Source organism: Etheostoma spectabile, chromosome 17 (assembly GCF_008692095.1).
Source record: "Etheostoma spectabile isolate EspeVRDwgs_2016 chromosome 17, UIUC_Espe_1.0, whole genome shotgun sequence".
NCBI classification, from domain to species: Eukaryota; Metazoa; Chordata; class Actinopteri; order Perciformes; family Percidae; genus Etheostoma; species Etheostoma spectabile.
In genome coordinates this window covers 9,265,802-9,277,498 of record NC_045749.1, presented here as the reverse complement: position 1 = coordinate 9,277,498, position 11,697 = coordinate 9,265,802, and the positions used below count along the sequence as shown (strand labels likewise).

The window sequence follows — 11,697 nt, the reverse complement described above, 5'->3', positions numbered from 1 at the left end:
TTTTTAGGTCAGGTAGAATCTGTCTCTGTTGATAATGTCTGTTTGTTTGCTGCTTTCATGTCTGCACTAACATTAGGGGTTTACGTTTTTACAGGTATATCTGGCTCATTGGGGTCATTTTTGGATTTATTACAGTAAATATATTACATATTGTACCTTTAAGAGAGCACAAGGTCCAGTTCACCAAAATTGAAACAAATCTCACATCTGTGGATTATACAGTAACAATGATATTGTAAATGAAAACACTACATTTACATTTGAAAGGTATTTTATTTGGATGATAGCAGAAGTATCAGCAATGTCAAAACATTGCCAATTACTATCTGCACTAAATACCACTAGGTGTTGAGTGGAAATCTACTTGATTAAGGTGATCTGAGCCTTAAATGGATATTTTGTAAATGACTGCAAGGTTTACAGTGATGACCTTTTTAACAAACTAACATTTCTCAAACATGTTTAACACAATTGATAAGCTTTGCTTTTCATTTGTTTTTGTTTTTGTTGTGTCAAGGCTAAACACGGATACAGTAATCTGACTGGTATAGATTATTCGTCGGCGTCTGTAGAATTGGCCAGAAATATTCTGCAGGCGGAGGGCTTGACGGATGTCACTGTACAGGTGTGTTCAGTTATGTTTGTCATTCAAACTATACCATTACTGTACAGTTAACTTAAGTTTCACAACACATTTAGTGGTCACAGAGACTAAAGTCTGTTCAAGTTTACATGATTATTGTGATGAGAAGTGAGCAACAGTTGGGAAATGTTAATTTGTACCAGACATACTTTCTAATTGGAATTGGAAAGCTTTATGGGGTTTCCTGTGCTGGTACCAATGGAGCGTGATTGGTATACTGAGTATTGATAGTGCCAGGTGAACAGCGTCATTCAACAATTTCTGCAAAAAAATAATTTTCTCCACTAAGAAAGGGTGAGGGTTCAGAGTAATTTCCCCCTAGGGTCCTTTGCACCACAACCTCAAGCCAAACAACCTCTGAGAAGCTTTGTTCGCTTGGTTGAACATTGGGGCGAGTTAGCGTTATCAGCTGAATACCTTAGTGCAGGCGCTAATGGAACTAACTGTGTATCTTGTAAATTACACTACCAATAATGCCCAAAATGATACCAAACTTCTACTGTAGTACAAATAGGTTATGTACTCTCAAAACTATGGATTGGAAAGTTTATAAGTACACCAGGAGCCTATTTAAATAAAAACTTATAACAACACTTGCCTGCCGGCTTCTGCTCTCTGGTGCTATTGCTAGCGGCAGTAAGACAAGTGCTTAGGAGCTCTACAAATGACAACACTGAAAGAAATATAACAAACATTTATTGATTTAATAATTAAATAAGGTAGTGTCTCCAAAGTTACCTTAATAATAACTTGTCTCCTGCTAGTTGTACTACAGCAATTACTTAAAAAAATAAGTTAAATTAATAAATATATTTGTTAAATCTCTTTTTGGTGTTTTGTAGACTTTCCTAAGCACTCGTCTTATAGCCGCTAGCAGTAGCAGCTGAGAGCAGAAGCCAGGAGGCAAGTGTTATTTAAATAAACTCCTGGTGTACTCACAAACTTTCTAATCCATCGTTTTATGAGTACCTAGTTGTACTACAGTAGAAGTTTGATGTAATTTCGGGCATAATTCGTGGGGTAATTTACGAGATACACAGTTGGTTCCTTTAGCGCCTGCACCAAAGTATTCAGCTGATAACGCTAACTCGCCCAATGTTTAACCAAAGGGAAAAAAGCTTCTGGGGGGTTGTTTGGCTCGAGGTCATGGTGCAAAGGACTCTAGGGGGAAATTATCTCAAATCATTATTTTAAGTGCTGCAACATAATTTTTTAGTGTATCTGGTGGATTGTGTGCCATGTACAAATCAACAAGTGAATCCCCTCTGTTCCTAAATGCCAAAGATTCAATATAGCTTTAAGCATACTGTGAGCCGACTGGGGAAGGTTAGAGGAAACTCCTGTGTTTACCATGTGGTATAGTTGGATAGGAAGAAGGCCCTGAAAGTGATGGAAGTCTGCCCTCCATTTAGATTCTACCACCTCAAACACATAAATAAATTGGAAGGATTTAACACATCTAACAAAACAAAGTTATAAATGCTGGCAGGGCTATAAGGAATTTGATGAGTAAGTTTTTCTCTCCCGTGTGCATTATACAGTTGCATATGTTACATTCATCACACACGTTTGACGGTTTGTGCTTTGCTTGGACAGAAAGTCTTCTACTGAAGTCAATATTGACCCTAGCTGTACTGGGGGAGCTACAGTGGTTCTTTGAGTGTGTATGTGTGTGAGAGAGAAATAGTATTTTTTATAATACTGCAGAATGCCAAAATAATGTGTGAATGTGCTCGTTTGTGTGTAGCCTTGAATGTAGTCTGAGGGACTGTGAGGAGTTTCACCTACATGATAAAAAAGCTTATTCGACAGGTCTTGCCTTAAAGGTCATTAGTCTCAAATCCTTCTCAAGCCCTGTCTCCATTTACATTAGTCACAGCCTACTGCTGCTGTGACATGTTGTCATACGTTCCAACAACATCTTCACACTTTTTTTATATTACAGGCTCACACTCAAATTGAACTGGGATGAGTTAGAACAATATCTACCATATATAGCATTTCTGTCTCTAGCCAATCACTGTCGATCATCTGTTATAAATCACACATTTTGTCCACGATGGTTTGTGAGTATGTGGCTCTTGAGCTCTCCCCAGAGATCTGATGCTTTCTAGATACAGGGCTTCTTTCACTGGTGGTATGGTAGGTCAGCAACCTCCGCAGAATTAACCGCTGTCATGTTGGCAGTTGGAATTTAGTTTGAAAGTTAACCAGTGAAGTATAACACTTTCCATCTTGGTTGATGCTGAAAGATATCTTCTGCAAGTAACTATATACTTTACTCTACATCTAAGGAGCCGGACTAAACATGTTGCCATGCTTTATATTTGCTGTTGGGATGATCAAAAGACAAACTTTTCCTTAACTTTTCACTTATTCTGTTTTTTAGGAGATGGATTTCCTTAACTGCCATGGGGAGCTTGTGGGTTTTGATGTCTGCATCGACAAAGGAACATTCGATGCAATAAGCTTAAACCCAGACAACTCCAAGGAAGGCAAAAAACTCTATCTCCAAGTTTTAAAAGATGCTCTAAAGGACAAAGGATTCTTTGCTGTCACCTCCTGTAACTGGACAAAAGAGCAGCTGCTAGACAGATTCAGTGAAGGTGAGGGGATGCACAGAACTTAATAATTTTATGCCTGATCATTTATTTTGTTAGATCCTGATGAATCTTGTTAATTTCTTGTTAATTTAGTAACACTGAATGTAAATATAACTTGTGTTCGTCTAAAAGAAAACACTGACAGGTTTTCTTTAAAAGGCCCTAGGAAGCACCACAGGGGCATGAAAAGTTCTTGACCCTCTGTGGCCATAGTCAGCAAGATAAGATCTGTGTTGAAGACAACATATTGATGTTCTGGTAGTAATATTTAACCTGCACATCTGTGTTTCCTCACAGGATTTGATTATGTACAGGAGTTGCCTACACCAAGTTTCCAATTTGGAGGCAAGACGGGCAACAGTGTGACAGCACTCATCTTTAAGCGAGTATATTGATTCACATGTCCCCAGAGGAAGTTTTAGTTTTTTTGTCATCAATTCTGCTGTTTTTTTCTGTTTATAACAGGAAATCATACTTCCTGTGCAGATGTTTTCTACCAGACCTGATTGTATATATATATTTTTTTTTTAAAGATTTGTGTTATGAAGGAGGCATACAGTCTAACTGATTAGAACAATACTCTTGAAATAAATATTTTTTTGTTTGTTGCTGTCATATTAACTTTGCATTGATCCACACAGTGCTATAGGCACCTGATACATACATATATTTGTATGAAATTGTTCTGTAAAATCTGTTATGCAGTTACCCAGGCAATTAAGATTAATTCAATTTCAGTTTCAAAGATGTTTACGTAGATTTAAAATGGTGCTTCGCATTGGAATGTACTTAGCAGTATCTCGCATAGTATCCCAAAAATAGTACTGAAGTCATTTTCTATCACACGTTCGCTTTGAAAACTGTTTCTGTGCTCCTGTGTACTAAAAAAAAGAACCACAATATGCCACTGAAGGCTATTAATCTCACATTGGATATAGTAATGTAAACTAGATGGATGAAGCTGAATAAAAAAACCACTCACACACAAGTAACAAACAATTAGATTAAGGGTCATATGAAACCTTTTAAACTCTGAATAACATGGGTTCTGTCTGGCTATTTGTGTAATTTAGGTTCCATATCTTGTGGCATTCAGAGCCTTTCAAATATGAACTCTTGCATGCACTTGCACTTATCTGACTGTAGCTGCTTTCCTGAGGCTACCTATAGTAATAGTTCAGCCAAACAATTATTCAGTCTTTGTTTGATTCGATGAGTTACCACAGGCCTAGAGGCAAAATTGTATTCTGTATTTGTTTTATAAATAGGCTAGGAGAGAAAGAAGATATACATGATAATTTGTATTTAACTTTTTTTCCCCTATTCCATAAATCATCTTATAGCCCCTCAAATTACTTTGACACTGTTGGGAGTCCTGACCCAAAGTTTAAAAAAAGAAACACTGTTCTGTCTTAGGAAGTTGTAGTTAATTGCATCCATCTTTCATGACATCTGAAAAATAGCCCAAACCTAATTGACTATACTGGAAACCAGCCGTGCTTGGTATCCTGAGGACCGTGATTAAGAACTTCTGACAAAATGAATAAACAAGAGGCCATGCTCTCTGTGGAAGAGAGGACTTTCTGCCATTTCTTTTCTCAGTGACATTAATACCTGTCAAACTCAGGATCCTAATTGAGAGCATGCTCAGTAGTCCAATGGGAGCTCTAGATGTTGAGGCATGCTGTTGAGTAAACACACGCATGCTTTTTAACTACTGCCTGGAATTTTACAAGGCTCTGGATATCCTGCCTGGATGTGCATAGTATGCCCGTTTACAAGGATTCTCATGAAGCCAAACTTCCATTATATATCCTCTGCCATTTTCAACATTAACTCACCAAAACAAAACTGTTCAGGCAGATCTTTGCACGTTTTTCATTGTGTCCGATTTTAATATGCACCAAAGTTACATCCTTGAATATACTGCCGCCTGCTCATGTCCCTTGCAAAGGTGCTGTTGCTAAGAAACACCACAATCCTTTAAGACTATGTAAAGTCTTGCAATTGTTGGTCAATTTTTCTATGATACATCATTCCAAACATTACACTTGAATCAGAATCAGGTTTATTGCCAAGTAGGTTTTCACGGACCAGGGTATTTTAGTGCACAACAGTGACAAAAAACAGTATGAGAAAAGAACAATAAACAAGTACTGCAAGCAAACAGGTCTTGAATGTAAAATAGAAATAATAAAATATGTTAGTGATTCAATTATCATTTAGCCAAATTCTTCTTGTATGTCAACCTTCACTTCCAGAGATGTTGCGTAAAATGTATTACTCATGAAGAGTTTACAAAGTAATTAAGTAATGTGCTGTTGACACTTACATGTTACATGTGTGTCCATTATTTTTAAACTGGATAAATCTTGACCTTGTGTCTGAAAAATGCTTCACTTTAACGTAGATTAATTCTAGAAGTCAAACTAACTTTCTTGTTAAAAAGGCCCGTTTTAATCATAAGGGAAGTTGGAACCATTTCTTTTGGCATCCTTTGTATTTCCTTACTATCCACCATGAAGTAAAATAAAACTGGATCTTGCTGGTTTGAACTGACCTGTAGAGAACATTTACCACCATCAGCGTTTTTTATGGTTTCTGGGTTGGCACACATGCCCAAACTACACTTTTATTCCACTCATAATACCTACAAGGGTTTTAGACTTGATGCCATAATCCACATTGCTGTTCTACCAGCGTGAATACCAGGCTTTCATTTTAACCTCTCAAGTGTGATACTGCAAATATTTATGTTTTTTCACTCCATCTCCCTGGAAACACGTTTGAAGTCCTCGTAATGGGATTTTTCGTGGATTGATTGAATTACTTCTCCATGTAGCATTGGTGTTTTCCATTGCGGGAGCGCCAACATGGAAGTGGGAAAGATTTCCTCTTTCGAGGCATGTCAGCCTTTTTCACACTCTGCCCTTTGAGTATTTACAACCGTGGGTTCATTGCAGCATGATATATTAAGTTCGTTGAGACTTTAAAGTCCGTTTTTTGTTATTATCGACGTTTAACTTTTTCGTTTCATGTCTGGGTCATTGTTTAGTATGGCTACAGCCGAGACAGAAACGACCAAGAGGCAAAGAAGCAACATTGTTGGTTGGTTAATTTGTGTAAATGTAGTTTTCTTTGTAGTACTGGGATGTCAACGCCTATTTGCTTCATTAACATCAATGAAAAGCATGACATAGTAATACAAAGTACCACATGAGTATTGTAAATGCCTGAGGGAGGACCGCAAGGGAACATACCAAGTACGAACGGGGTGGGGGGGATGCATGTTTTAAATGAAGCGCTGAGCCGTGTGTTATCACGTAATTAAGAGTTGTGTTGTTTTAGTTAATTAAATTAACAATTAAATAATTAACTGTAAAGTCCGCTGTTACTCCCGTAGTTAAACAAGTTTGCTAGTCGGTCACTCGTCTTCCGCTCTCCCCCCGTCCCTTTGGTTTGTCTGTACACGGATATTGTTCCAACCAGTGCTGAAGGCTGAAAGTAGAAAGCAGCAGCGAGCGAGCACTCAGCTGCTTGCAGTCTGGCTCAGTCCTGCACTGGCGGCTGCAACTGCGATAAACTTTTGTGATTTGTTCCTGGTTTCCCTTTGTTGAAGATGACCTAACTTCGAGAGAGCCGCTGCTGGCCAGGTAGTAGGACATTTGTTCAGCTACATGATCAGTATAAACGTGTTCGGGCCTCATCATTGTGCTTCTTTTTCCACTGCTGTGCAATTTAACTTACTCTTAATGGGTTTTCTCTGGGACTTACGTTAGATGACAACAACATTGTTAGGTTACTTTGGGGCACAAGACAGAAAAGAAAATGTTCTTGTCTTCTTTTGTTGTATTACATATGATTTCATTTTGTCAATCAATCTCTGCTACCTTCAAACCAGATTAGGCACAATAAAGTGCATAGGCCTATTCATTGTGGCGTGTAGCACTCTGTGGATGTCACAGTATTGCCTACGGCTTAGTTATTACAACGTTTCTGGACTAAATCAGCTGTTGTAGAGTGGGGGTTTGCTCGCCCAGCCTGACCAACCTGTTGTCATTACCAACCTGCTGAATTAAAAGTTGCTGCTTAATAACCTGCTGTAGAGAGGGTGCACACATTGACCAAGCTCTGTGAGCCAGAAAAACCCCCTCCATCTATCAGCCATGGTAATAAAGCCCAGGCTGTTTTCAAATACAGTACCTGTGTAGGTGGAGAGAGGCAGTGTGGTTGCTTTGCAGATCATATTACATGCGGCTCCTCACCACAACCTTTGTGAAGAGATTGAGAGCAGCTTGAGTGTTTTGACTCATAAGGCATGGTTGCATGTCTCCCACCTATCTCCACCACACATTTAGCTTTTTGTTTTGAAAAATAGGAATTTGTAATTACTGATTTTCTTTTCTAAGCATAGTTTTTTATGCTGAAGAGGTTGAAACCATGAGCCTCTTTGTTCCCCCTCATTTTAGTTTGTTTTTAGAGCATATAAGGCTGCATCCTTGGATTCCAATAACAATACACTCTTTAGTCCATTGTTGTGACTACATGAGTCATACACCCTGAATTTATGCTATTACACATTTCTCAAACTGAAACTGAGTTGATGAGGTAACTGATAAGAACATAAATAAGTAAGTCAATAGTGTGTGTGTGTGTGTGTGTGTGTGTGTGTGTGTGTGTGTATGTGTGTATATATATATATAATAATATTATATTATTATATATATATATATACACACACACACACACACACACACACTACCGAAAAGTTTGGGGTCACTTCGAAATTTCCATTGCACTCCATTATAGAAAGAATACCAGTTGAGATCAGTTGCATTGTTTTTTTAACCCGCAGCAGTTTTCATATTACATTATGTGCTTACATAATTGCAAAAGGGTTCTCCAATGTTTTTGTCATTAGTTTTTTTAAATGATATCAGATTATGTGACAGAATGCCTTTGGAACATTGGATGAATGGTTGCTGATAATGGGCAATGTATATTGCTTAAAGATCAGCCCCCCACTCAGATCAGCTGGTATTCTGTCTACATCGAGAGGAATGGAAATTTGTAAGTGGCCCCTACTTTTGACCGGTAGTGTGTGGTGTATATATTATATTATATATATTATATATATTATATAATATATATATATATATATATATAGAATATATATATATTAATATATATACACACACACCCGTCAAAGTATGGTATATATATATATATATATATATATATATATATATATATATATATGAGTTGCTGGATATCTGCCTAAATCCCAGCACAGGGTGCATACTCATTTTGAAACTACTTTATTGCCTTTAGTTCCAAATAAAAGGCACTCTGAATATGGAGCGCAGTGGCAGCGAAGCACTAGACTTCTTATTTGTCAGGGTTTCCTTTCATCTGTGGGTGAGGAGGGAACTGTTGGTGCTTATGTTTTGCCCTCTCTAATATTGCACGACAGTAAGTTGATTTGTGAACACTAGAAACACTATCACGAAGAACTGGTTTGGTATCAGGGGCCCCTAATTGAAAATACCTGGAAATGTTTCTTTCTGCCACCATGGCAGCAGTTGCCGTTGACTCACAGGGCAGGGATGGCTGGCTAGTTTGGTTAACTAAACAGGAAATGACAAGTTTTCTCAAGAATCCTGCTCAGATAATGCTCTTCAAAATTCAAGGTGTAGCTGAAGTTCAGGTTGGAAGAAAAGCAGATAAACTAAAATATGTAATTACAAGTCAGCTATTGTGTCTAATTACAAAAGGGGATTTGGGTGAATGCCTCACAACCACTGGTCAGGGTACAATATTTTTGATGTGCCATTCCAAGTTTTGGAAAGATTATGATGGCTACACCCGGCTTTGATTAAAAAATAAACCATTGCGGGGATGTTACACCTTGGTGTGAACAACATTTTTATCATGTGAACTTGCAAATGTTTTGTTTACTGTAGCTGTTGATTTTATTTTAGGGCTAGGTGGAAAATATTCTATGGGGGTGGTGGCAATACCTTAGTTTCATTACATTACATGTAATTTAGCTGTCGCCTGTTATCCAAAGCAACTTACAATTGCTATAGATGTCAGAGGCTGCACGCCTCTGGAGCAACTATGGTTTAGGGGCTTGCTCAGGGACACGTTGGTTGACAGATCGCAGTGGGAATCAAACCCAGATCTTCACACCAAAGCCATGTGTAATATCCAGTGTGCCATCACCACGTCATTATAGTTTTTTTGATACCTTTTGACAAATATAAACATCTGTTTTCTATAAAGTCTTTTTTTATGTAATCAAATGAGCTAACGTCAAATGCGTTAGTGTTTTAATGCTGCCATAAACCAGCCATGCAAGAACTTTTAAGTAAATAGTCAAAAATTGGCAAAATCATTATTTAATCTGAAAATATCTGATTACGGACCATGTTAAAAAGATATTCTGTTCAAACATTCAGTGGCTTGGTGTTACAGAAACCATTGCCAAAAGAGGTTTGAAACCCAGCCCAATATCTAACTGAAGAGGAAGTAACCCATTCTCATTACAACTGTTGGTAGTCACTTTTCCTTGTAATGATTATAGTGAAGCACAACTTTATGCACTGCAACTGTACTCAATGACAACAGCTCTGGCATTGTTGGACTGTAGAGTTGTTTTTAGACATGCTATACATTATGTATGAGCGCAATTAAGGCCGGTGGGTTTTTAAATGGATCGCTCTTCACTCCAGTGTGTGCTCAAGACGCACACATTTGCGAGGTCTTTGTGTTGCAAGCGAAAGGCCCTGTTAGAGCTCCATTCTGTCAGTAGGCAGCTGTGTGCTGAGCGAACCACAGGTCCATTCCCCGTCTCTGTGTTCAACTCTTCCTCAGTACAAACACACACACTAGGGTTGGGCGGTAGTATGGTGTAGTATGGTATTTTTAAGACCGTGGGGTCTTAAAAATTGCAACAATATCAGTTTCAATACCGTCAATGAAAAAATAAATGCAATCCACTTATAGGAGACAATGATTAAATATTAAATATAATTTATTTAATGCCTGAAAATGCTTATGTGTGGTTGTCACGTGACAGTGTAGAAGAGAGAGAGGGGGGGAGTTGGCAAGTTGCGTACCAAGTGACCTGGTCTTGAAGAAGAAAACCACTTCTGCAGTTTGGCAGCATTTTGGGTTCCAACCTAATGACAAGGGAGAGGTGTTTCAGTATTAGTGTTTGGCATTCAGGTTCTGAGCGGTGTAGGCACAAGTCAACACTTTGGTGATGCTGTCTGAGCCTTACGCCATACGTTTTAATTAGTCACGATAATACCGTTTGTAAAATAGGGAGGTTTGACGTATCAAAATTTGGATACCGTCCACTTCTAACACACACACACAGCCACTTTCCACACTGTCAGTTTCTCTTTTTGACTCTCTTGTGTATGATTTTATGTGTATTTGAATCAAGTTTTTTTTTTTTTCTGTTCCGCTTATACTTTGGCTCTCTTTCTTTTACTTGTTGTCTGGCCCTAGGCATTATGCAAAGCTACCAGAAAGGTAGTTCCCCATGCCTGTCTGTGTGCCTCTTTGCCATTCTCTAGTCATTAAAGAAGCTTCCCTTTCTTCTCTGTGACCTGCAGTCATAACTACTGCTACTTCGGTAACATTGAAACTCATGCCACTTTGCTTCGGGGAGTTAAAACGCATACTTTATTATTTTACGTGGTCAGTATACTCCGTATTGCTCATTTTGTATATTCCTTCCTCATTAGCATGATAGATTTGTTAGTCTGGCGTCTCGACGCCTACAGAGCCAAAGACCTGCAGCTGAAAAGAAAAGAAAAGACCCATTCTCACATACACCAGAGAAGCACTCCCCAACCCCCCAAGACAGGCATCAGACTCTACTTACGCTGAATCTCATTTCTCTATCTTACCCCTACCCCTTACCTCTAGGTTTTGCGCGCTCACGCGAGACTAAGGGCTGTCCCAGTATTCATTTTGTCCTGGGGCTAAGGTTAGATGAAGGGGTTTATGGACATTGGAACCGAGGACTCGAGCTTACTTGAAACCGAGGGTTTATACGTACGTTGTGCAACAAGCAACAATGACTGCCGCATCGAGCAGAGAGACCCGTATTAAGTATTAAGTATTTTTGACTTAAAAAATTGATTTAAAAATTGCGACAGTCTTGTTTTGTGCGCTATACAGTCCTGCACATACATACTACCATGTTCTTAATTTACTCTTTAAAAGTCGCTAGCATGCTATGCTAACAGTGATCGCTAACTGCTAACGTTACATTGATGATTTGCACAGAAGTCCCGCATTTCTCTGCCTTGAATGGACTGTATACATGGCTACAGTTTTAACCATTAGCAGAGAACTTTGTTTGATATCATTGCACAACACAACTTGATTTGGATACATCAATACGTGCTTTATATATACCGTCCTGTATCACAC

The 11,697-nt window shown here is 38.5% G+C and overlaps 2 protein-coding genes and 1 long non-coding RNA gene across 6 annotated transcripts in view; 2 read left to right on the top strand and 1 right to left on the bottom strand.

Annotated features, from left to right (window-relative positions):
- eef1akmt2 (EEF1A lysine methyltransferase 2) overlaps positions 1 to 3,851 on the top strand; it is a 5,813-nt gene extending 1,962 nt beyond the window's left edge. For both annotated transcript variants that reach the window (XM_032541395.1, XM_032541397.1), the window contains exons 4-6: positions 518 to 625; positions 3,033 to 3,249; positions 3,544 to 3,851. In XM_032541395.1, coding sequence (XP_032397286.1) covers positions 518 to 625; positions 3,033 to 3,249; positions 3,544 to 3,641 — 423 coding nt within the window. In that variant the 3' untranslated portion in view covers positions 3,642 to 3,851. The remainder of the gene's footprint in view (positions 1 to 517; positions 626 to 3,032; positions 3,250 to 3,543) is intronic.
- Positions 3,852 to 4,375: 524 nt separating this feature from the next.
- The window catches only part of LOC116705315 (uncharacterized), a 10,506-nt gene continuing 3,184 nt past the window's right edge, over positions 4,376 to 11,697 (bottom strand). The window contains exons 2-3 of one of the 2 annotated variants that reach the window (XR_004335902.1): positions 4,948 to 4,952; positions 4,376 to 4,386 (exon numbers count right to left, since the gene is read on the bottom strand). This is a non-coding gene — a long non-coding RNA (uncharacterized LOC116705315). Of the gene's footprint in view, positions 4,387 to 4,947; positions 4,953 to 9,290; positions 9,304 to 11,697 lie in introns of those variants that run through there. The other variant, XR_004335903.1, reaches the window with a different exon arrangement.
- The window catches only part of LOC116705311 (protein FAM53B), a 22,164-nt gene continuing 17,192 nt past the window's right edge, over positions 6,726 to 11,697 (top strand). For both annotated transcript variants that reach the window (XM_032541391.1, XM_032541390.1), the window contains exon 1: positions 6,726 to 6,899. The gene's annotated coding sequence lies outside the window, so the exon portion shown is untranslated. The remainder of the gene's footprint in view (positions 6,900 to 11,697) is intronic.